Source organism: Cutaneotrichosporon oleaginosum (assembly GCF_008065305.1).
Source record: "Cutaneotrichosporon oleaginosum strain ATCC 20508 chromosome Unknown ATCC20508_contig02, whole genome shotgun sequence".
Lineage (NCBI taxonomy): Eukaryota > Fungi > Basidiomycota > Tremellomycetes > Trichosporonales > Trichosporonaceae > Cutaneotrichosporon > Cutaneotrichosporon oleaginosum.
This window is the reverse complement of record NW_027072171.1, coordinates 76,700-99,567: the sequence shown is the minus strand read 5'-3', so window position 1 is coordinate 99,567 and position 22,868 is coordinate 76,700. Positions and strand designations below refer to the sequence as shown.

Sequence of the window (22,868 nt, the reverse complement as noted above, 5' to 3'; positions counted from 1 at the left end):
AAAATGGAGGAGGGGGGTGGGGGTGGGGGTGTGGTGGGGGGGTTGAGAAAAGGGAAGTGGGGAATGAGGATCAAGATAAAGGCGAGAGCCGAGCACCGGAGCTCGCCATCGAGCCACCGAGCCACCCGACGATTGTCCCAAGCAAGCCAGTCAAAATGACGCGTACAGTAGTACCTCGGTGGCCGGGGACGCCCGCTCCAACCGAAGATGCGGAACGCTTGTGCTCGGATCGACATGGGGGTGGCACGGGACAGGAGGGAGCACGGGGGGGGGGGGGGGGGGGGGGGGGCGCCATGAGGCCATGAGGGTTGCGCTCTCGCTGTCGAAGCGCACGGTGACGGAGGCATGAGAAGAGTGATGTGCGGAGACTACGCCAGGCCGAAGGAGAGGCGGGGGAGGGGGGCACGGACGTGCTTGATCACAGACAATGAAGCGGGAAGCGGGGCGCCCCCTCTCCCGTGGGCATAGAGGGGGGAGAACGAACGCCAACAGAAGATAGAAGAGTGCGAGCTCAGGATCCAGATGGCCCGTCTGCGCAACCCGCATCGAGATCATGAAAAGGTGGAGGGGGGGGAGATGGAAAGAGTGGCTTTTAAACACTTACCTCGTACTTGTCGTGCCAGAGACCTCCGCGCGAGTTGGCCTTGTACAGGCCTCCTCCACCTTCGACAAAGTGGTCCTGGACATTGACGTGCGATGGCTGACGGCTGTTTCCTCCGCCATTTTCCGAGCGCGGCGTTGCGGCACCAGAGGCCAGAGGCGTGTTGCCTTCGATGGGGGTGAGATGCTCTGGGGACGGAAGCGCGTCGCGGTTGGTAAACAGTTCGAGGCCGCCAGCGGTGCGCAGGCTCAGACGTCGCCCGTTTTGGTCGAGGTCAATGCTCTGCAAGGGAATGGCTGGTGTGGAGGAGAGCATGATGGTGAGTTGTGATGGGGGGGGTAAAGACAGATCTGTGAGTAAGGCTATGCGATGGGGCCGAGATCCGGGGTGGTGATGGTGATGGTGATGGCGATACGGGGTATGCGATGGGGACGCGATTGGCTTCAGGTTAGGACCAATGGCAGGAGGGAGAGGTAAGGAGGAGTGCCGAGACGTGGGCGGTGAGAGGGATGATGTGGTGACGAGCCGAGTGCGATGGGGGTCAAAGTGTCCAAGAAATGGAACGGGCTGGGTATCGGCGTTGAGGGGAGCGCTGAGGAGGGGGTGGTGGGACAAGATGGACACAAGTTGTTGTGAGAATGGAGATGGATGGGTAGTCACGGGTGGTGGAGCCCATATGAGGGGTTTGTAATAAGGGAAGGATGGGTTGGGGGAGATAGGGAGAGGGAGTGACGAGGACTAGTATGTCGATGAGGGGGTCCTCTTTGGGTGTGCACAAGATGTGGATGATGATGAGTTAGTGAGGATGATGAAGAGGAAAGAGGAAAGAGGACGACGACGACGGCCCTACGGCGACGAGTGCCGACGAGGCCGAGGTTGGAGAGGCGGGTGGGGAGATGAGATGGGCGGGGACACGCCTCTCAAGGTGGTTGGATGAGATCATTAATCCCTCTTGGCCTCGAGTTGTAATATACAATACACCCGTTTTCTAATTCTCTGTCCAAGGGTGACGCGCATTTTGCCCGCCCCGCCGCCCCGGGTCTTTGGGTCTTTTGGGTGATTGGGTGTTGTATTAGGTGATTGACGCCACATGGCACTCTGTCAGTCTCCAGTTGATCTTCAATCCATCACTGGTAGTAGTCTCTCGCTCACGCCCGCCTCCGCAGCCCGCAGCCTACTGTAGCCTTGGCCAAGACACGGCTTAACCGCTTCCTCTCCTTCTCCTCTTTCTCCCTTTTGTTCCGCGCCCACTTCTCTCTTTTTCGACTCGGTGAACGCGGCGCATCTAGTGCATCTCGCTCATCTGACTCATCCCATCATCAACTATATAATAGCGGGTGCGGCGTAATGGCATGAAATCGAGTAGAGAGAGACATGGGCCTGCGTCAGCCTCGGTGCCCCCCCCCCCCCCCCATGAACTGAGTGAGACGTCACATCCCTCATTCTGCACAGTCGCGTCCTCGTCCCTCCACGGGCGCGGCAAGGCGTCGGCCGCCGTGGCTGTTGTGCCCGCCCCGTGTAGACGTGTAGAATGGGTGACGTCGATAAGTTTTCCAGGACATGCATCCCAAGGCCCAAGGCGTACAGGCGCAATAAAGCAGCAGGGCCTGCCCTGCAACACATCAGTCCCTCGGAGATCGGGCGCCTTCCCGGCCCGAGGCGCTTGAGGCGGAGGTGCGCGGTTGGCCATTTTGCGCGGTTTTGCCGGGCGTACGATTACTGTAGCCCACATGCTCCCCCCCAGGCACATTGCGGCTACCTTGCTTGGGCTTGAACTCCTTGGCGTCAATTGGCGAATTGGCGGCTGCCAGCGCAGTGCCAGCTGTCAGCTGGGAGCCGAGATACACACGATGGACTGCCCAGTCGGTCTCTCGCGATTTCTCGATATCCTCGCGTTGACCTCGGCCAATAAAGTCCCATCACATCAATCCGTTGGGGACAAATCGGTCATCTCCTTGACATCTTGACATCTTGACATCTTGACATCTTGACATCTTGACATCTTGTCATCTTGTCATCTTGTCATCTTGCCCTCTTGACAGAGCACGCTGAAGGCTATTTATTATTCACGTCAGCCGAGCCTCAGGTCTCTGGTGATCTGGCTGCTGGTTGGCATGACGCCTTGCGCCTCACTCAACGCCTCAACCAAGAGTTGTGGCACTCCGGATGAAGCATAAGCCATCGAGATGGAGACTTCACAGACTGCAAAGACGTTTCCGTCCTACCCCACATTCATATCATAGCTTGTCTCAGTGCTGCCGAGAACGCCACCGCGCAGATCGACGCGTGGATCTGCCCTACTTCGCTGTCGGCCGGAAGCACAGCGTCTCCACGCCTGTCCCCCGCCGGCTTTCACTCAGCAACTTGCGCATCGCCTCCAAGTCGCGGTTGAGTGACTCGGGCGCCGCGTGTCGCTGATACCGCTGTGATATAATGTCGTAGACCTGCTTGAACACGTCCTTGGCGTGCGGCGTGAGGAACGACGTGACGCTCTGGTTGAGGAACTCGATCTCCAGCGTCGCCATCAACATGCCGCCCGTGCCGAAACGTCCGACGCGCCGGAACGCATCCAGTGTCGCGTCGCCGACGCAGTCCACCAACGTCTCAATGACACGCTGGACGAGCTTGTGCGACGCGCCCGAGACCTGAGCGTGCGCCTCCACCAGCGATAACACGACCGTGTGCATGTACGGGCGCACCTCCTTGGGCGTGGGCGCCGATGACCAGTCGATTGTGCGGATCAAGCCTGAGCGGATCAGTTCGACGAGGCGCGACGACCAGCGTGAGATGTACTCGTCAAAGACGAGCTTGTCCACGCCCTCGAGATCCGTGTAAAGCGACGACACGTCGGCCTCGGACAACCCGATGTCGTCGCACAGCTTCTTTGCTAGCGATGGCACATGATCTCCAGCCATCGAATGGAAGGCAGCCAGCCCGTCGAGGAGACTTGTCTCCACTGCCTTCTCCTTGTCAGAAGCGGTGAGGACGTGCCCATTCACATCCTCCAGGGGAATCTCAGGCTCCTTGGCCATATGCAGAATCCCATCGAGCAGCAATCTCTCCGTTTCAACGACCGAATCACGGATTTTGAAGCGAAACATTTGCGGCACAGGCGGCGTATCCTGATCGCGCACGGTCCCAGCGGACGCGACGCGCCGAGCAGATCTGAGGATGCGAGTTTGGAATGTCTCCACGACTTTGAGGTATGGAGCATGGCCGCGTATCTTTTCAGTGACCGGTCCTTTTGAACGGGCATCCAAGAGATGCAGCGTTCGGGCGTCCCGCGCCCACGTAGTAGCGATAACCTCCTCCAACCTCCACCGTAAAGAGTCAAGCATCGCCTTGGCGCCCTGGCTAGCCTCCTTGCCTACGTCGATTGCGGTGAGCTCGAGCACGCAATCAGCGACGTCGTCGATAATCTTGACTGAATAGTAGCACGCTGCGAGAACGGTAGTTCCAGCGGGTACAAAGCCGGGAATGGTAGTGGTCGGCTTAGACCGCGCCACGAGTGCAATGTCGGACAGGGTAAAGAACTGTGATAGTGTGGAGAGATAGGTCTTGAGGATGTCCGACGCCATCTGCCGGCAGGATGTTGCGGGGCGCAAGGAGGCTTTCAGCGTGCCACTCGAGTCACGCTTCAGATACTTGCCGTCCATGCAAGCTCTGGCAATCTTCCAGAACCCAGGCAAGCATCGCACGACGTATTCTCCCAGTCGTGAGCACATTGATAGGATTGCGTTCCATGCCGTTTCGTTTGCTGAGGGGTGAATCACATTTGGCGTGTACTCTTGCACAGCAAGCTGCCGCCGGAGAAGGTCTGTGTGTGGTGACGACGACGATGGCTCGGCCTCTGCCGCTGTCTGTGCAGCCTTTATAGCCTTGTGTGTACGATCCAGCATGCTCTTCATGTTGTCGAGGATCTGGGAGTGCTGGTAGTCGAGGTAACTCCATGCTGGCTCGTCTGAGCCCTTGATGTCGATCAGGATTCTTCGGTCAGCCTCACACTCAACTGGAAGGCTCACTCCAGAGTCTTCTCCTGTTCCTCGACGCTTCTTGACGGATCCTTCAGCATGGCGTCCAGACGCTTCGCCATGTCGACCATGACATTCTCCACACTATCCCACACCTTGTCAAATACGCGACGCTGGCGAGCAATCTGGTCGGGGGTGCGCGCTGGGACACCAGGGATCAAAGCGCCAGGCTGTGACCTAGCCGAGTGAAGATGCAACCCCTTCTTGTAGTCACGAAGCGCCTGATCGTACCTCCCAGCGTTTATGGACTCGAGTAGCTGGCCAGGGAGGTTGAAGAGGAATTTTGACCTGTCGAACACGCCAAGCGTTGACCGCAGCTTGGCCGCTTTCACCGAGTTCTCGAGGACAGGGAGAAAAACCTGGTCGGCGCGGTGCGTCGCAACTGCAGTCAGTTCTAGCCCAGAGTAGGCCACGAGGTAGGCAGTTCAACACACGCTTGAAGATCTCGCGGAGCTCGCGCGTCCCGTGATCTGTATCATCGGCGAGGAAACCTTCCCTCATGTCACGGTACACGACTGCTGTTAGTCTAATCGTGTCAAAAGCCAGCTCACCATCGCTAGTCGCCTTGACTGCGACGAAGCGGTCAAAGTTGTCCTCTACGAGAATGCGCACGGCCTCTGAGCGCGACTCGATAGACTGCTCAAGGTGAGAAATGCCATGGCGTAGATCCTGGTACGACGCATCGGGGTGCTGCATCGAAAGGAAGACTTTCGGGTCGAATGTTTTGGATGCCAACGACGTTGCGGCGCCTGTTGTCAGCTGATCAACTCGAATGGCTACAGCGTCGCAGAAGAACTAGCCGGCTTCGCTTTTGCGGTTCTCTTCTTAGACCCCCGCGCGCCGCATTGTGGTGTGCTTCTGACTCACGCGTCTTTAGATCCATTTCGCCGACACTGTAACGTCAGGTCATGATCGCACGGACCGCGGCAACGCCGAGGTCGCAAGAACTCGTTGAGGACATCGGGAGAATTATCACTCACGTACTGAGCCTTCCGCGAAGGCCTAATGGGTCCATCTCCTCGCCGGATCCGCCCTCAAGCGTCGCGAGCGGCCCTTGTCCGTGATCGACCTGCTCCCATTGTGAGGGGTTGAGGCTGCTGAGACTGTACGCTTTGAGGACTGGGGAGGGGGTTAGAAGGATGCCAGGGGAAGAAAACGAACGTGCAGCCTCGTCGAGGACGTAGCTCATTGCGTTGTGAGTGAAGAGTGCAACGGTTGAAGCGCGAGTGGACGTCGGAGAGGAAGGCGAGGAGGGGAGGGGAGTCGTCACGTCACGTCACTCTGGCTGGAGAGGTGGAGGCCTGGGGGGGACGCGTCTGGCTCAGCCGCGGAACCAAATATCATCATGTCATCCAGGTACCATACAGAGTAATAATGTAATAAGCGGTGGCCAGGAAGCGAGTTCGGCGACAGTCTAAATGACTGGACGGCTGGAGAAATGGATATCATACAGTAGTTGTCGTGCAGACGACAACGAAACAGAGATCTATGCGATGGAGACAACAAAAGAGAGAGAGAACAAGCAAGTGAAAGTGTGTTGGGTGGCGTGGCAGACGCGATGATTAGGGATTAGGGGACATTAGGAGGGATTAGGGATACGGGGGCCGATATCTAATGGATGGTGATGGGCAGCCGCCACTCCGGCCACCGTGCGCCCAATGCACCCTATCGACCCTGGAGCACGCGGCCATTCTTATCCACCCTCCTCTCTACTTTCCAAAGGAGGGAGATTTGAATTACTATAGTAGTAGTACATCCATCCATCTCTTCCATCTCTTCATCCTCTTCATCCTCTTCATCCTCCTCATCCTCTTCATCTCTTTCTTTCTTTCTCTGTCCTCCTCGACACGCCCTTCACCGACCTATCTGCCCCAATGGCCGTCGCCGCGTCGCTACCCCCATTCCGCTCCCCATCTCCCGCTTCCTCTCTCTCGTCATTTGCCCGCTCCCCATCTCCATCAAGCCCACGTATCCGCGCAAGCGCCTCCCCTCCTCTCCATCACTCACCCCGCCCTCCTCGTCGTCCCTCTATGGAACCCAAAGAGTACAAAGACACGTTCACTCTCCACACCATGGACCCCAACAAGAGCCCAAAGATCAACGGTCACGCGACCTCCAACGGCAACGGCAATGTCAATTCCAGTGCCAACGGCTACTATGATGGCCAGCGAAAGCGCGAAAGCTCGGTCAGCTCCATCTCTGAAGACGAAGACTTGTTCCGCCGCCGCAATCGTCAGGCGCGTTCTCCACCCGCCGGAGTTGGCACCCTCCCAACTATCCGCGCACATGTCGAAGGAACCGCGGACGAGGACCCCCTACACGCGCCCCCACCCGCCCCATCTGCGGGGGCCGCACACGCCGTCGTCATTGGCCCCGACGGGCAGCCGGTGCGCCGCCGCCGCCGCTCCTCCAGCGTCAAAGTCAAGCCTCCTCCTGGAGTAACGCCTCAGAAGGTGGTAGACTGGGAAATTCCCCGCAAGGCATTCCACTCGTCGATCGGTGAGTTGCCTCGAAAGATCTAAAGACGTCCCAAAGACATTCTCCATCATCATGCAACATGCTGACCAGCAGGCTTTTTCACGCTCGTGCTCTACTACCTTGACCCCCCGAGCGTCATGCCCCTCCTCAAGTATCTGAGCGCCGCCTGTGCGTTCATCTTCACCGTCGACATGATCCGCCTCAACTCGCCAGCATTTGCAGAGATCTGGGAGATGGTCTGCGGATTCCTCATGCGTGTTGAGGAACGCGAAAAGATCAATGGCGTCGTCTGGTATCTCGTCGGCGTCATATTTGTGCTTGCCCTCTACCCTCGCGATGTCGCGGTTGTCTCCATCCTCATGTGAGTAGTGTACATGGCCTCGGACGCCACCGCCACTCCCGAGTCTGAATTTTGTGCTCGTCTCATCGACTGGCCGTCCATCCAATGCGCCACCTCCCCCACATCATGACTGCTGACATTCGCAGCCTGTCTTGGTCTGACACGACTGCTTCCACTCTGGGTCGTCTGTGGGGGCGTTACACCCCTCCGCTTCCAGCGCACTTCCCGGGAATCAAGTTTTTGCCATTTGCCCCGCGCAAGTCGCTTGCTGGCTTCCTGGCCGCGTCGGTGACCGGCTTCCTCATCGGCATCGGCTTCTGGCACAGCGGCTCGACTGTGTACCACGACTGGTTGATTCTCGACTCGGGCATGCTTGGACGCATCGCCACTGCGCTTGTCGTCGGCGTGGGTGGTGCAGTGGTCGAGGCCCTCGATCTTGGTGTCGATGACAACCTCACCCTTCCTATTCTTTCGGGCGCCCTCATCTGGGGATGGTTCGAGAGCACCAACTTCCTCCTCAAGCTTTAAGACGGCGCAGGATTACCCCCACACCCCACCCACCAAGGGGAGGATGACCCGCTTCCGACCACACCATTATTCATCTAGCATCTTTCATCCCTCAACCTGCGTCTCCTCCCCTTCTCGCCTCTTGCTCTCAACGCTAGCCTCTCAATAAACGCTGCCTCGGCTGGCTTGCCCACCTCTCCTTGCCCCGCCGCCTGGCTGGCGCCTCCTGTGACGCGTCAACCGCGCTGACAATGGTCGGTGCCCCTGTTGTGCCCACTATACCTGATAGAATTAGTACTATATCGTGTCTCTCTTGTTTCTCTAGGTTACGACGAGGCAATGCTACTCATGCGTCATGATTTTGAGCGCAAGGCCGACCTTTCTGAAGGCGCTGTTGAGTGCGGGGAAGATGGGGCAGAGTGGGGTAGTTGCCGTTGAATGACGCGTGCCTGGCCCAATGCCACGCCCCGTCTCCGTTCAACTTGGCCACCCAACTCGACCCTCTTCCTCCATCCCGAGTTTCTTGTTTCTCCTCTTCTACACTCCACTCTCCCTCCCCATCTCGGCATGTCCGACGACCAGCCCGACCCCCGCTCCCCTCGCGGGCGGGATGCCGACACCGGCGGCCTGCCCACTTCGACCGGCAACCCGTCCCTCGCGATGCCGATGCCGCCTGGCGGCTTTCCCGGCGTGTTCGTCGGCGAGCCTATGCCTCCGCGCCCGCAGCGCAGCCTCAGCTCGATGCTGTTCCTGACAATGTTCTTCTTCTTCATGTCCCAGAACGGCGGCAACCAGCCGCCCCTCGGCACAATAGGGCCTGACGGCGAGATCCGCGAGCGCGTCACGGAGCTCAGCTTGCTGCGGCAGCAGGTCGCCGAGTACGAGGGGTTTCTGAACGGGACGGGAAACTGGACCGAGGTGAGTGGGCGTGGTGTGGTGGAACGGTGCGCGCTGGAGCATGCTTGCGCCAAGCGCGTTGATCAGTCGCCGGTGCACGCAGCTAATCCCAGCCCCCATCTCCTAGCATTCTCGCATCGAGCATCGTGCCGACGCGCTTCGACCACAGCGAGGTGGCGGCGCGCGGCGGCCACTTCTTCCCCAACATGACGGGGTGGTACCGGCACGCAGTGGCGCACCCGGTCGACCTCCTCAAGGAGCAGGAGGACCGGAGCGACTCGTTCTTCCGCGGCATCCCCTTGCCAGCGGTCAAGGAGCGCGCGGGGTGGAACCAGACGCTGGCTGACGAGCTGCGCGGCGAGTTCGATTGGATGTCCATCACGTCCTGGGACTTGCGAGTGACGGTGGAGCGAGGCATTGCGCACGAAGAAGGAGAACGGAAGAAGAGTAGGCCGGAGGGCGACTTCGGGGAGCCACGGCGGGAGGACGATGATCTCGTCGCCCGCGCGCCGAAGTGGGCGTGGGTTCGGGGCGGCATTACAGTGGGCGCGCCCAACACGACGCTCGAGTACAAGTTCTACGGGCTACACCACATTGCCAACGGGACATATGAGCTCTTCTCATTACACGAATCGCAGCGCGTGGACATCCGACACATCCCAACACTTTATCCCGATCACCACAACGAGACGGCGCAAATAGTGCTTACCGAGCTCAAGAAGGACTTGCAGATCCAGGAGGACTCATTGCTCCTTACCGACGTGAAGCCGGAAGGTGAGCTGGAGTCTGGGATCCGTAAATGGGGCTAACTCCCAGAACCGTCTTCAACGAAGTGCCCCCTGCTCATCCACCTCTCCCTCCCTCCCCTCCCAGCAGGTGTGCAGCTCGAGGACGTACTGCGGTATGACAGCGAGCTTGCCAACCCCACAGGTCTGTTATTTAGCTTGAAGCGGCCACCCACATATTGGCAGGGCGTGGGTCTCGGAGGTGTGATCGTCGGTGACCAATGTGGGTTCGTAGCCGGTCTGGATCGGGGCCGGGGGGTACCCCTAGACGACTTCTGGCGGAAGACTGTGAACTGTGAGCTTTCCAAACGCATCCGAAACTGACGGCAGACGCCGCGTACGCTACTTTGTCCCAGCTTCTCGTCCTCTTCCTCCTCGTCAATCAGATGGAGCGCACGCGCACCCCCTCGACACTGGCCAAGGTCTCGCTTTGGACGATCGTGCTCATCGCGCTTTCCGATTCGTGGATCTGCGGCGCACACTTGCTGACCGGCGTGTTGTCCGATAACAGGACAAGCCTTCCGATGCTAGTCACAGGCTTCGCGGCACTGTGCACGGCGATCGTCTTCGGACCAGTGAGTATGCCGAGCGGCTGCGCTGACCCCAGCGATACGCCGTTTTGCTGCATAGGATCCAGGCGCCGGAGCGCATCATCTCGCGCCCTCCGCGTCGCCGCGCCGCGTCCACTGCGACAGATGCATCAGGCGATGGCGGAGCAGACGAGTCGGAAGACGAGTCCGAGCCGCCCATGCCGTGGACCGACCGCCTAGCCCACCTTCTGACCACATATCCCGGACTGAAATGTGAGTTGAGTAGCGGTGGAGCTGACGACAGGGTTGGGCGCCGTCGCGCTCATGTTCATCTTCATCCAGATTGCGTCGATGCCCTCGGTCATCCCGTTCGTCCTCTTCGCAATGCAGAGCATCTGGGTGCCGCAGATCTACCGCAACGCGCGCCGCGGCTCGAACGGCGCCCTCGGCTACGGCTTCGTCATCGGCACGAGCATCGGCCGCCTCGCGCTGCCGCTATGTAAGGCTCGACGCAGCAGAGCTGACTCCAGACGCCCTCGTGTGCCCCGACTATGTCTTCTTGATCGACAACGCCGACTGGGTATGGGGCATGGTGGTGTGGCAGGCGGCCCAGATCGCCGTGCTCTTCGCCCAGGACCGTTTCGGACCTGCTTTCTTGTGAGTTTACAGACGCTCCTGCTCCTGGACTCTGCTGACTCTAGCCTCCCCAAACGCGTAAGTCGTCCGCGTTGGCGCAGTCATGTCAATCACGCTCACACCAGTTCGCCCCAGCCGAGGGGTACGACTACCACCCTCTCTTGCCGGCGCCGGATGCCGAGAACGCCGTAGAGGGGGCGGGCGAGGTGCCCGCCGAGACGACGTGCTCGATCTGCATGGAGGAGGTCAATACGCACCCCGACCCTGCAGACGGGCCGTTGCTCAGCCTCAACGCGCGAAGGAGCTACGCCGTCGCGCCCTGCCACCACCTCTTCCACACCAAGTGCTTGCAGCAGTGGATGGCGTTGAAGGTGAGCTTGGCGTCAACGGACAGGCTAACAATAGACCATATGCCCGCTGTGCAAGCGACCCCTGCCGCCGCTCTGAGCCCGACATCGTTGTATCAGTACATACCTAGCACACATACCATTCAATGCATGACAGATAACATGGAGTTGCTGGATCGCTAATGTACGGCGGGAAACAGAGGGTCTAAGTGGAACAGGACTGGAATTTGGCAATTATATGACAGTATCCGGCGGATCTATGTGCGCACCGCTTCCATCGCGGGGTCGTACTTGAACGCCATGGCGCGGCGGTTGGGAGCCTGGAGGCGTGCCCATTCGAGGTAGAGGCGGAAGACGTACGCGATCATGTCCTGCTTGCGGTAGAACGTCTCGGCCCACTCTCTGCCTGCCATTCCAATGTTTTCCGCGAGGTCGTCGCGCCCGCCCTCACCGTGCTCGTCGCCCGCGAAGAACGCCAGCGCATCCCGCAGATCGCTGTAGTCGAGCTTGACAGGCACATAGTGCACCCACGGCTGGATGCGGTCGTTATACCATTCAGGCATGATGGTCGATTTGAACACGAGGCTCCCGCTCATCAGAAGGCGCTGGAAGCGCGCGCTCCACGCGTTCCCATCCACGTCGACGACGTACTTGTGCGCGTCGGCCTCTTCGCGGCTCACTCTTTGACGATACGGATACTCGGCGGCAATCTCGGCGCATGTCCCGTCTCCGTCGTCGCATTGGATCGGCGCGTCGACGAACGCCATGTCGAAGCGTGCGGTGTTGGCGGATCCTACGTCCTGTTCTTGCGTCGCGGCACCGACACTGCGCCCGCGCATCAGTCCCGGAGGGGAGAGGACGGAGGCGCGTCCCTCCGCCTCGTCGGCGAGCTGAACGAGGCGCACGCGGTGTGAGTCGCGCCATGCCAGGTCAGACGAGTAGTACATGCCCGTGTTGGCGCCGCGCCAGAGAAGGCGCTCGTGCACTTTGCGCTCCCACGGCACAAGCGTCACGTTGTCCTTGTGCGCGACCATTTCGGGGGGAATTCCGAGCACATCGGCGTGCAAGAATGTTTTGGAGATGGCGAACTTGGCGCTCAGCTCCTGCGCGACAGGTACCTTGCCCGAGAGGAAGCCGTGGAGGCGAACCAGCTCGGGGTGTGTGCAGGGATTCATGCTCGCCTTGTGGTCAACGATGAAGGTCTTGTCGGCCGTCGCGTGGCTTGGCTCCGGCAGCTCGGCATCGGCGTCATATGTGCGCAGCGGGGACGCCCGCGAACAAGCTTGGGCCCACCCTCGCAGTGTCACGTCTGGCAGATCATCCCTGTCCAGGTCTGAGGTTAGCCTGGCGATCTCGCCCCACCCCAAGACTGAAATCGGGGTCAACTCACACTCATCGTCCTCGATGTGGTCAAGCAGCTCGGCCTTGTGTGCGTGGCTGACAAAATTGAAAGGCGTGTCGTGCACCGTGTACACGGCGGTCAAGTCTGGGAGGTGGCGAGCAATGGGGCGGATGAGCTCGAGCTGTCCATCTCTTCGTGCGCCATGCAGCCAATCGCTCGAGTTGACGCTGCCCGTGGTGCGAACGAGGCCGCGGCGAACCTTGAGCACAAACGTGTCGGGTTCGCGGGCGGCCTTGGCAACGCGCCCGATGATGTCGTTAGGGTGGAGGGCGTGGAAGAGATGCAAGTCTCTGTCAATCTGGTCGTACTCGTCCGGCAGCTGGACGCGGTTGTCGCTGGGGTCAGGTCAGCGTTGTGGATTTCGAGGATTGAGCCAGAGTCATAGACGCGACGAACCCCGACGCCACGTCCGCTCACGTCATCCAACAGTGGTTTATGCGCCCTCCACAACTCACACGACGTAATGCCACCACTTGTCGAACCCGATGGGGGGCGCACGGCGGTACCGCCTCACATACTCGTCCGTGGCCTGGCGCAGCGTCGTGCTCTGCCTGGCAAACTTTGCGTCCCACGCGGCGCGCGCATCGCGGATAAGCTGGTAGATGGGGTGCACAGGGCTGTCGGGATCGACGTGGAGCATGCCGCCGCTGACGGTATGGGCTGCGCCACGCACTTCGTCGGGCAGCGGGGCGCGGGGGACGCGTCTAGGCGCGTGTGCGGCCTCTGTGAGCCTTGCGGCGCGGGCGAGGGGCGTCGCGCTGCGTCCCATGGTGCCGCCGACGTGGGGGTTTGCAGGGGAATGGCGGGCGAGGAGGGTGACAAAGAAGAGAAGGAAGACGATGAGGATGATAAGAGTGCGGCGGGAGCGGCGGAGGAAGAAGAAGAGGCGCCGGCGCCGCTTGCGTGTGTCCAAGTAGGGCTCATCGGCGTGGGCTAGGCGGCGAGGGCGCGACTTTGTTCTGTAGCGCGCGCCGTCCATTGTGGGGGGGTTGTGGAAGGGGGCGGGGAGAAGTAAGGTTGAGAGTGAGTGAGTGAGGATGTGAGTACAGAGAAGAGAAGAGGAGAAGAGAGGAGGAGTGAGTAGAGCAAAGATGAGATGATGAGGTGAGATGAGATTCAAGTTCTGAAGAGAAGTCCATGGCCAGGCAGTTTGACGAGGAAAGGAGGAAGGTGATCTAGACTCGGCGAGGGCATCCCATGAAGGATCGAGCGTGGTCAGAATGCCAGAGAGCAGAGAGCAGAGAGCAGAGAGCAGAGAGCAGAGAGCAGGCGCCCTTGTCCCTCTCCCCCACTGCGGCCACTGCCGATCATGAATAGCGCATTTCATGAATTGCAATGTCTTACAGATCTTTCTTTTCCCTTATCGTCGTCGCTTGCTCTGTCAGCAATCCCCTTGGCTCTTCTTGATCCCTAAGATCGCGACGTGCGACATGAATTGCGCCTCGGAGTATAGTCGGCACGGGAGACGATGATTCTCCGGTGCACGATGGAGGAGATGGAGGAGATGGGACAAGAGGTCAAGAGATCAAGAGAGCGTGCCCGAGTAAAAAGTTGATGGATCGCCGGAGAGGAGAATTGATGGGCCGCATGGGCGGGGTCGTGTTGGCCGCTTGTCAATTTCGTGAGCTTGTCAGCGAGTATCGTATGGCCCATGGCCGAGAGCCAGATGCAGTGTGGTCGTCTCGTCTCCTGGTATGGGCGGTATGGACGGCCGTACAGTCGACAGCATCCTCTGGCAATCGCGAGCATTTGCTGGCAACATGCCAGCCAAGACGTCAGCCACATTGAAATAGCCGCATTGAATTGATCTTGTTCCAAAACATCGTGGGCGTTTCTCCTCTGATCCTCCTCAATCCAGCAATCGAGATCTGGAGGCATGCCGTGTGCGTGGGCTTGCTCGCCATGTGCTAAAAGTAGGTTTTAGCTGGACATGATGGGTTTGTGGGTGATCGCAGATTGCAGATTTCAGATCCCCAGCAGCCAGCAGCCAGCAGCGAGCAGCGAGCAGTCAAGTGGACATGGCCGCTGGGCCGAGGGTTCCAGCCAGGCACACACAGCTCGGAGTCGGAGTATCATTGTCCGCTGATTATCCCAATATATAACTTTGTGTGAAGCCTGACAAAGCCGCGCGCATGAGCCGCGTAAAGGCTTCGGCGTCATCATGGTGGCCCCGCTGAAACATCCCTTGTCCTCACAATGCAGGTCACGGTCACACGCACCATACTCCTCGCCTACAGGCGCTACAAGCGCCGCCTGTGATAAAACACGGAATGCATGGGCGGGCACGATGGGGATATCTCAATGCTGTGACTGCCAGACGGGTACGCCTGGGCTTATACTAATACAATGGTCCATGCCCGCGAGAAGGCTGGCCGGCGCGAGTGCCTGAGAGAGCGGCCTGCAGCTGGCACCGAGCACGTGGCGATGGGCGACGACATCAGAGTTGATGAACCTAGGCAGAGACGGTGGGGCGCGACGACTGTTCAGCCTGGCTTTGCAGATCCTCGTCGTCCACCCATGACTGCTCGACGGTGATCTACAATCAGCTCCGCCCAGACCCAAGCGCGGTTGCTCTCACCTTTACGCGCCTCTCATACTCCTGCTTGTTGTCCTTGAACAGAGTAGCGGCCTCAACGTTGGCCGGGCTTGCGTCAGTGGGACCCATACGCGCATGAGGGAAGAGAATAAACAAACCTGCTAGGGTTAGGGTCGTTGAGCAGACTCTGCACACTGGTAAGAATAGCCGCCACGTCGTACGTTGGGGACCATCGGTTCTGCAGAATGTCGAGACACAGTTCGCCATTGTTGTAAATGTTGGGGTGGAACATGCGCGAGACAAAGCGCACCGTCGGCGGCTTGTTTGGGTATGCGTCGGTGAATGTGAGAGTGAGACGGAACGAGCCGTCCTCGAAGGGCGTGTCGGCTGGGGTCAGCGGCGTCGGGGGGGGGGGGGGGGGGGGGGGAAAGGTAACAGGTGCTGGGGCGGGGCGGGGCGGGGCGGGGCGGGGCGGGACGGGACGATACGAGGAGAGTTACACCAGAGTGGGAGGCAGCGATGCGAAGCAAGTGGGGGCGAGGTGGAGCGATGGAGAAGTCTCGTTCACGGCAGAGCAGCACGCGCCTCACCTGACACCTGCCGACACGAACAACTCACCAGGACCAAAGATGACGGCGTTCCAGACCATGATGTTATCGGGGCATGGGCTTCCCGAGATGCCCTCTGGGGCCTCAGCGGTCAAGCGCTTGAAGTCGCGAATGAGGCGGCGCTTTGAGAGGGTGGACTGGTGTGAGTGATATGAGCGTGGCGGGGGAGGAGGATGAGGGAGGAGGCAGAGATGATGCGCACGCACCATGATGAGTCACGCGAGTGGGGGGTGAGTGTTGGGGGTGGGGGGACACGAGGGGGGGGTTGGGTGGCAAGAGCGTGAGCGAGCGGGGGGGAGCGCTGTGTCTGGAAGTGCGCGCGAGGCTGGTTCGAGTGAGGAGGGGGAGTGAGGAGAGATGAAGAGATGGAGAGAAGAGTAGTTGAGAAGAGATGACAAGAGAGAGAGAGAGTTCAAGTAGTCGAGGACGAGGAGGACGAGTGGAGTGGGGGAGGGAGGGAAGGTGGGAAGGATGAGGGAGGGAGGGAGGCGCAAGACGGGACAAAAGAGGCCCTTCATTACAAAGACTTCAAATGGTATTTATTACTCTTGGTGTGTTAATTCTACTGTACATCCCTCCCAGCTCCATCTTTCACTCCTCATCTTCCAGTTGACATCAGCCACAGTATCGCCAGCATGGCATGCATCTCCTCCTCTCAATGCACAAATGCAACAGCACCAGAGCTCATGAACAACCACCACCACCACATAGATTAACGCCACCCTCTCTCGCCCCGCACTACTGCGCACCCTCCCACCCCCGCCGCACCTGCACGCTCACCTCGCCCGCGCTCTGCCGACAGCTGATCGCGCTGCTAAGCTTGGACCAGCTGACGCGCGTGACCTCGAGAATCTCGCTGTCGCTCGTCTCCGGATGCACATGCACGACGAGAGTGACGACGAGGGGCGCGTCCGTGTCGCCCTCACGCGTGAGCTGCGCGACAATGTCCTGGCTCGCCCGCGGCGAGTCGGTGAACGCCTGCGTCGACGGCGAGATGGTCGATACCGACGGCCGGATCGCGGTGAATGATCCGCGGCGCGAAGGGGGCGCCGACGATGTCGTCATCGCCTCTGGTTCCATCTTACCGGCGTTGATCGTCCAGCAGCGCAGCGTGCCCAGGCCGAGCACCCGACGGTCGTCTGCTACGTCGCGCAGCGCACGGCGCAGCGCCTTCATTTGGGAAGACGATGCGGGTGGCGCCGTTTGGAGAAGGACGTGCGCGAACGCGACCGCTGGAGGGTGTGCGAGCGAAGCGGTCAGGAATGCGAGCACGAGCGAGGCGATGGCGTCTAGCGAGCTGAGCGATGCTGTGGGCACCACAAGCGACGCGAGGAAGAGCAGTGCACACGTGCCCGCGATGGACAACGTGAATGGGTTGGATAGGAAACCGTTGTCCCGCACCACTGAGTTGGCGAGGTACCATGGTGGGAGAAAGAGTGGGCCCGTAGCTTTGGTCAGCTGCATAGATGATAGGTGACTCACCGTCGACGAGTCTCGAGTGGTTCGCAAGCACTGCGCCAGAGAAGAGAGTCGCTACTGAGGCGAGAAGTAGAAGGAGCTGCGGGAAGGGTCTGGAATTAGAATCAACGCCCCGCGGCTGGCAGGCACAGATAAACTTACCGCTCGTCTCCCGACCCGTGGTCGTGGTGACCGTGGCTGTGGCCCGACGCGGCCGCATGGTCGTGCGCGCTGGCGCCGAGGACAACCTGCTCCACAGCCTCCTTGGCGATGTACACGGCCGCGAATATCAAGAACACTGATTGCGAGAAGCAGAGCATCGAGGTGACGCGTGACGAGCTACAGTCAGCCGAGCGATCTCTGCACAACTCACCCATACGGTCTCCGCAGGCTGCGCCAGCCAAGACGGTCTGTCCGCGCAAAGAGATTGACACCCATTCCCATGGCGTCAAAGACGACGAGGTAGCCGACCGCGGTGAGGCAGCGCCAGCCGGACATCTGGCCCTCAACCCACAAGCCGACGCCGAGCACGGCCTCGATCACGGCGAATGACACAAGCGCCTGTGCCTGCGGATCCTTTTTGCCCGGCGGCAGCGGGGAGAGAGTGGCGGGCGACGACGCGACATCCATCGGCACGGGGTGCGGCTTGTCGTCCGCGGGGCTGAGGTTGATGGGGATCGTCGGCCCGGCGTCAGATGGAGGCGTAGCCGCATGGGGGTTGGTCTGCGTCGGGTCGAGAAACGAGAAAAAGTTGTGAGACAGCGAGTGCCGGTGCTGCTGTCAGCGGCGCTGTGTGGAGAGGGAGGGCTTACGTGGTGTCCGCGACGCTTGCTGGTGCGCGGCCGTTCGGTCGCCTCCTCCACCGGCGGCGGGGCGGCATAGTCTGCGCCTGCGCCAAAGGCGCTCTTGTCCGCATCAGGGATGACGCTGTCTCCGGCGGGCTGGGCGGGCGTAGGGCTGGGCGCGCGCGCCGGGACGCCGGGGTGGGGGAAGTAAGCTGAGAGGTTGCGGGCGTGCAAGCCGTGCTGGGGCGTGGGCTCGAATGCGCGTGTAGGCTTCTCCTGCGGCGAGGGGGCGACGTAGAATGCTGGCACCTCGAGCGAGTTGCGGTGCCAGCTTGCCGGCCGGTCCATGTGGTGCCATGTCGGCGGGCGGGCGCGGGGCGACGCGCCAAACTCGCGCAGCTGGGCCTGCGGCGACATCTCGAGAGGCGCCCATGACGGCGAGGCGGGGGAGCGCTGCCCATCCATTCTCGTCGGCGTCACGGGGTGGTCAAAGTTGAGCGAGTGTCGTTTGTTCGGTGTTGGCGGAAGGTCGTTGAGGTCCGGCACTGTGTCCTCCGCTTCCTGCGCCTCGGCACGGTCGTCCTCCTGGTCGAAGAGATCTGGTCTGGCGCCCGCGTCCGTGGCTGTGCGCACAAAGATGGGGGGAGGAGGGGGTTTGCTCATTCGCCGCGGTAAGGGTGCATGGATAGTGGTGACGGAGGGAGGTGGCGCACCGACAAACACATCTTGTGTGTCGTCTCGGCCGTCTGTTGGAGGACGTGGGGGTGTCATGGGCGTCGAGCTCGGAGCTCAGCGGAGATGGATCGAGAGAGCGGGGAGGTGAGTTCGGTGGTCGGCGGACGGAGGATGGCGGAATTGGTGTTGCGAGCCTGGAGGCAAGACGCGCTGGCCGTGTTTCACCCTGATGGTCTAGAAGTTGGTACCGTCCTGAAACTTTGTGGTACTCACATCACCATTCCGTCAGTCAGCTTACTCGGTGCAGTCTGCCTTGCATCTCACGGGCGGTTGACAAGGCGACACGATTGAAAACACTCGCTTCGAACGAGCAGCCGCAAGCATGTTGGGCTCAGCCAGCACGAGGAGGACGACAATGCGCTGGCCATCAGAATGTGCTGACCCGACATCTCGTAGCCGGCGCCAAAGTACGAAAGTTGCCTTCCACTCATACAACTTGGCCACGTCCTCAGCGGCATAGACACTCATGTGTGCAAGGTCGGGGGAAAAGGCGCAAACAATTCAATGTTGAAGGAAACGTGCGATGGTGCAGCCTCGTCGGTGATCCAATCCAAGCTGGAGCTGGGGACGCATTTTGAGGGATTCATCAACTATACTATCACCACTGCACTACCAACGCATCCTCTACCAACAATACGACACCCACCACAGTACACGGCTACAGGAAGGGATACATGAAGGCGAGTGCTGGGACAAGGATCTGGTTTAGGCGGGTGGAGAGCAGTCAAGCTGCCAATGTCAACGGCGCGAGGAAGAGTAGGAAAACTACCTAGAATAGGGAGTCAGAACTGAGAATCCTTTCCCGCCTTTGAAGTCGACTGAGGCGGCCGGTGTGGTTGGTCGACATGAAGGTGATCTCCGTGTGTGCAGTAACGGACATACGGGGGTCTCTGCAAAGGTCATGGGTCGGCCAGACCGGGTCATGACACTTACGAGCTCGTGGCGATCGTTGAGGAGCGCCTGCGGCACGGCCATGAAATCAGGCCTAGGGGGAGGGGTTTGTGGCATGGATGAGAATGTGGTGAAGACTGGGGAGTTGTGTAGGTCTGTGTTGAGGTGGTGAGGTGGTGAAGTGGTGAGGAGGGAGGGAGTGAGGTACCGGAGAAGTGGGAAGTGAGCAAATGGGCGATCATACGGAGGACATGAGGTTCAGAACGTATGTGTGTGCTGACAGCGTCGCAAGGTTGAAGGAGTTTACAGCAAGCGACACTAACCATCGCTCTCAGCAACACGAGACCCAAGTTCATTGATTCGAGATTCTAGCGAGTACAAGCGACTAAATATACACGGATGCGCGCAGCGCGGAGATCAGCTAGTGTGAGGTGACGGTGGGGCGCGAGCTGTGCGCCTCGGGCGGAAGATCGGCGGTGACGTTGAAGAAGCACGGCGACTCGGTGTTGCCCTCGTTTGGCACAAGGGGGCGGCGGTAAGCGGGCGTGGTGTCGTCGCCCTGCTTCTTGTTCACGGCGCGGAGATCTGTGCGCGAGCGGAAGGCGCCGGCGAGGCGGCCGAGCAGCCCCGAGCGCTTGCTCTTGGGCGACGTTGGCGCCGACAGGCTGTAGCTTGAGGGCGGGGCGAGCGAGACCGCGGGCGCCTTTGTCGGCGACTTGTGCAGGATGGGCGTGCCCGGGACGGGCGTCGAGCCGGGCTTGACGACGTCCACGTTGTCGTCGCCCGATCCGGGGTCCGTGCGGATGTCGGCCGAGGCCTCTGAGCCCGACGAGGAGGCGCGCGACTGCCGGCGAGACAGGGCGTCAAGAGGCGGTACATGGGCACCAAAGTCAATACGGAGACCCTCAGAGGTGGCCATGGACGAGGGGGTCTGCAGCCCGACCCAGCTCCATTCCTCGCCGCGAATCCATCCGGGCGCATCGTCAAAGCTGGCGCCCTCCTCCTCGTCGCGGGTGAGGTGCACGCGGTGGTGGTTGAAGCGAGTGGGGGTACCCTCCGCCTTGACCTTGCGCACAAACTTGATGCGCCGCGTGTGGTAGCGCTGCGAACGATGGGGGTGGAAGCTGTCCAGAAGCATCTGCGACAGCTCCTCGTGGCGGTAGTGCACAAGCGGCGTGTGATTGGCACTCTCGTAGCGGCGGCGCTTGTTATCCGCCATCAGGTCGACGAGTGTCTGCGCGGTCTTGGACGACTCTGCGCCTGCAATTGCCTTGGTCCACGGTGCCGAGGGGTACTCGGGTGAGCCCAGGGCGGCGGCAGGCGCCACAGCGAGGTTGCGAAGGAACTTGATCATAAGCGCCTCCGACTCAGCCTGAGGGGTGTCGCGGCCGCCGACCACGACATCGACGAGGCCCAGCTCGCGCGAGCGAATCGCCGAGAGGGGCAGCATGTCCTTGACGAGGTGGGTGGCGACGTTGCGACCGCACCTCTCAACGTAGGAGTAGAGGTGGAATTCGGAACCGTGGAGACCCATGGCGCGGTAAGCGGGGTTGAGGACTACCGAACCGGCCGAGACAACAATGTCGGCGGCAGCGGCAAGCGCCACGCCACCTGCCGCGGCGTTGCCGCGCATGCAAGTGACAGTGACAATGCCACGCTCAGTAAGAGAAGGCACACTGGTCATGAAGTCGCTGCGGGGCTGAGACGAAACGTCGCCCGCGATGAGCTCGACGACGTCGTCGATGGCGTTAATGTTGGCCCAGGTCTCGCGGCCGGGGTGGTCGGCGCTCTCAATGATGTTGAGGGCAACACCGTTGGAGAAGTAGGAGCCGCCCATGAGGCCAAGAACCTTGATGTTGCCACGGTCGGGGTGCGTGGCCCAACGCAGGGCGCGTACGAGGTGCTCACACCCGGTTGTGCTCATGGCGCCGTTGTAAAAGTCCCAGTAGACGAGCTGGATGAGGCCGTCACCCTCCTTGACGGTGCGGACGTACACCTGCTGGTACGTGCCGGGAATCTCCTGGAACTCGGTTTCGGTCCACTCAGGAACACCCTCAAGCCGGGCGCCCTCGCCTGCGGCAACCAGCGCCTCGGCCATGGGAACCTTGGCGCTCAGTGCGGCCGAAGCGGTGGCCTTGGGCAGACGTCCGTGCGTGAGCCAAACAGCAACGCCACAGCCGTACTGGCATTCGTTGTGCGTGCAGGGCGCGGTCTTGAAGAGCACTGCTCCGTCCCGCTTTGCGAGCGCCTTGCCCGCAGGGATGTCGCCGAATGTAGCGTACCCAAGCGCCTTGGCGAGGTTAATCGGGAGATCGGCATCGCGGACGTGGACCTTGGCGTCGAAGACGAACATGAACGACTTGGCCGTCTTGAGGGTGCCGCCGGGCTGCGAGTCGCCGCAGTTGATGATGCGGGCGACGTCGGCGGCATTATGCATGGTGAGGTCGGGGCGGCGCTGGCCGGGGCGGATCTGGGGGCGCTCATTCAGAGGCCCGCCGAGGAAGGGCTTGTTGAGCGACACGCATTCGGCGGCCCACTTGGGGTCGACCTTGACGGCGATGCGGGCAGCGCGGTGGCTTGGGTCGGGGAGGGCGGCGTAGGCGCCAGAGATGCGAGTGAGAGCGGCGGTCAAAGCGCGTAGGGTGGCGGCGGTGACGGGGCCCTGGTAGATGGCGCTCTTGGTTACGCGGGCGACGTCGGGGAGAGGGAACTGGTCAAAGGCCCACACAGGTCCTCCGTCCATGGTGTCGTCGGCCTGGAGGACGGTGACACCCCAGTGTGTGCGCTGGCGCTCGGAAAGGGGCTTGGCGCGGTCGGTGGGAGCTACAAGGGCAGCGAGTGCGGAAGCGGAGTCGGTGTCCAAGCCGCGGTCGCCCATGACGGCCCAGTCGATGGCGGCGGGTCCAGCATCACCTGGTGGGCCGGGGTGGACGATGAGAGTGAGGACCTATGTGTGGTAAGTTTTGGTTCATACCGCGGAGGGGGAGGCGCGTGGGTGCGGGATCATGCGGGAAGGGAAGCGGGAAGGCACAATCAAGACGTACATTGTCCCAGATAACGTCGGGAACTTTCTTTGTGAGGAATGGGCAGACAACAACGTGAGGCGAGTGGGCGAGGACGGCGCTGATCATGCCGTCGTCGGTGAGTGCCAGCTCGGTGGACACACGCTCGCATCCCATGTCTGAGAGATAGGTCTGGACGCGCTGGGTGAGACTGTTGACAGCGCTGACGAGGAGGAGGATGCGCCACTTGCGCACGTCCTGGGGGAGGGCGGGGAGGTCGGCGAGAGAGCGCGCCATGG

General features: G+C 60.8%; 9 protein-coding genes across 9 annotated transcripts; 2 read left to right on the top strand and 7 right to left on the bottom strand.

Annotated features, from left to right (window-relative positions):
• Nucleotides 1–592: 592 nt before the first annotated feature.
• COLE_01720 (uncharacterized protein) lies at nt 593–916 on the bottom strand (the record flags this gene model as incomplete). Its single annotated transcript, XM_018425529.1, has 1 exon — nt 593–916. The coding sequence occupies one exon, from the start codon at nt 914–916 to the stop codon at nt 593–595; it is 324 nt and encodes a 107-aa protein (XP_018276731.1).
• Nucleotides 917–2,898: 1,982 nt separating this feature from the next.
• Nucleotides 2,899–5,821, bottom strand: COLE_01719 (uncharacterized protein; the record flags this gene model as incomplete). The annotated part of the gene is made up of 6 exons (XM_018426209.1): nt 2,899–4,588; nt 4,624–5,014; nt 5,067–5,147; nt 5,184–5,381; nt 5,500–5,525; nt 5,613–5,821. 6 exons carry the CDS (start codon nt 5,819–5,821, stop codon nt 2,899–2,901), a joined length of 2,595 nt encoding a protein of 864 aa, XP_018276732.1.
• A 685-nt stretch (nt 5,822–6,506) lies between these two features.
• On the top strand, nt 6,507–7,978 carry COLE_01718 (uncharacterized protein; the record flags this gene model as incomplete). The annotated part of the gene is made up of 3 exons (XM_018423970.2): nt 6,507–7,131; nt 7,204–7,471; nt 7,597–7,978. The coding sequence occupies 3 exons, from the start codon at nt 6,507–6,509 to the stop codon at nt 7,976–7,978; spliced, it is 1,275 nt and encodes a 424-aa protein (XP_018276733.1).
• Nucleotides 7,979–8,524: 546 nt separating this feature from the next.
• On the top strand, nt 8,525–11,252 carry COLE_01717 (uncharacterized protein; the record flags this gene model as incomplete). Its single annotated transcript, XM_065626166.1, has 9 exons — nt 8,525–8,875; nt 8,968–9,628; nt 9,671–9,934; nt 9,970–10,214; nt 10,247–10,442; nt 10,474–10,668; nt 10,700–10,826; nt 10,918–11,176; nt 11,211–11,252. The coding sequence occupies 9 exons, from the start codon at nt 8,525–8,527 to the stop codon at nt 11,250–11,252; spliced, it is 2,340 nt and encodes a 779-aa protein (XP_065482435.1).
• A 157-nt stretch (nt 11,253–11,409) lies between these two features.
• On the bottom strand, nt 11,410–13,323 carry COLE_01716 (uncharacterized protein; the record flags this gene model as incomplete). Its single annotated transcript, XM_018420483.1, has 3 exons — nt 11,410–12,485; nt 12,543–12,889; nt 13,010–13,323. 3 exons carry the CDS (start codon nt 13,321–13,323, stop codon nt 11,410–11,412), a joined length of 1,737 nt encoding a protein of 578 aa, XP_018276735.1.
• A 641-nt stretch (nt 13,324–13,964) lies between these two features.
• COLE_01715 (uncharacterized protein) lies at nt 13,965–14,432 on the bottom strand (the record flags this gene model as incomplete). Its single annotated transcript, XM_018423972.2, has 1 exon — nt 13,965–14,432. The coding sequence occupies one exon, from the start codon at nt 14,430–14,432 to the stop codon at nt 13,965–13,967; it is 468 nt and encodes a 155-aa protein (XP_018276736.1).
• A 574-nt stretch (nt 14,433–15,006) lies between these two features.
• Nucleotides 15,007–15,907, bottom strand: COLE_01714 (uncharacterized protein; the record flags this gene model as incomplete). The annotated part of the gene is made up of 4 exons (XM_065626165.1): nt 15,007–15,090; nt 15,133–15,199; nt 15,249–15,477; nt 15,709–15,907. The coding sequence occupies 4 exons, from the start codon at nt 15,905–15,907 to the stop codon at nt 15,007–15,009; spliced, it is 579 nt and encodes a 192-aa protein (XP_065482434.1).
• Nucleotides 15,908–16,436: 529 nt separating this feature from the next.
• COLE_01713 (uncharacterized protein) lies at nt 16,437–18,712 on the bottom strand (the record flags this gene model as incomplete). Its single annotated transcript, XM_018423974.2, has 5 exons — nt 16,437–17,146; nt 17,181–17,269; nt 17,319–17,495; nt 17,530–17,930; nt 17,969–18,712. The coding sequence occupies 5 exons, from the start codon at nt 18,710–18,712 to the stop codon at nt 16,437–16,439; spliced, it is 2,121 nt and encodes a 706-aa protein (XP_018276738.1).
• Nucleotides 18,713–19,988: 1,276 nt separating this feature from the next.
• COLE_01712 (uncharacterized protein) lies at nt 19,989–22,866 on the bottom strand (the record flags this gene model as incomplete). Its single annotated transcript, XM_018426890.2, has 2 exons — nt 19,989–22,514; nt 22,612–22,866. 2 exons carry the CDS (start codon nt 22,864–22,866, stop codon nt 19,989–19,991), a joined length of 2,781 nt encoding a protein of 926 aa, XP_018276739.1.
• Between the last annotated feature and the right edge of the window lie 2 nt (nt 22,867–22,868).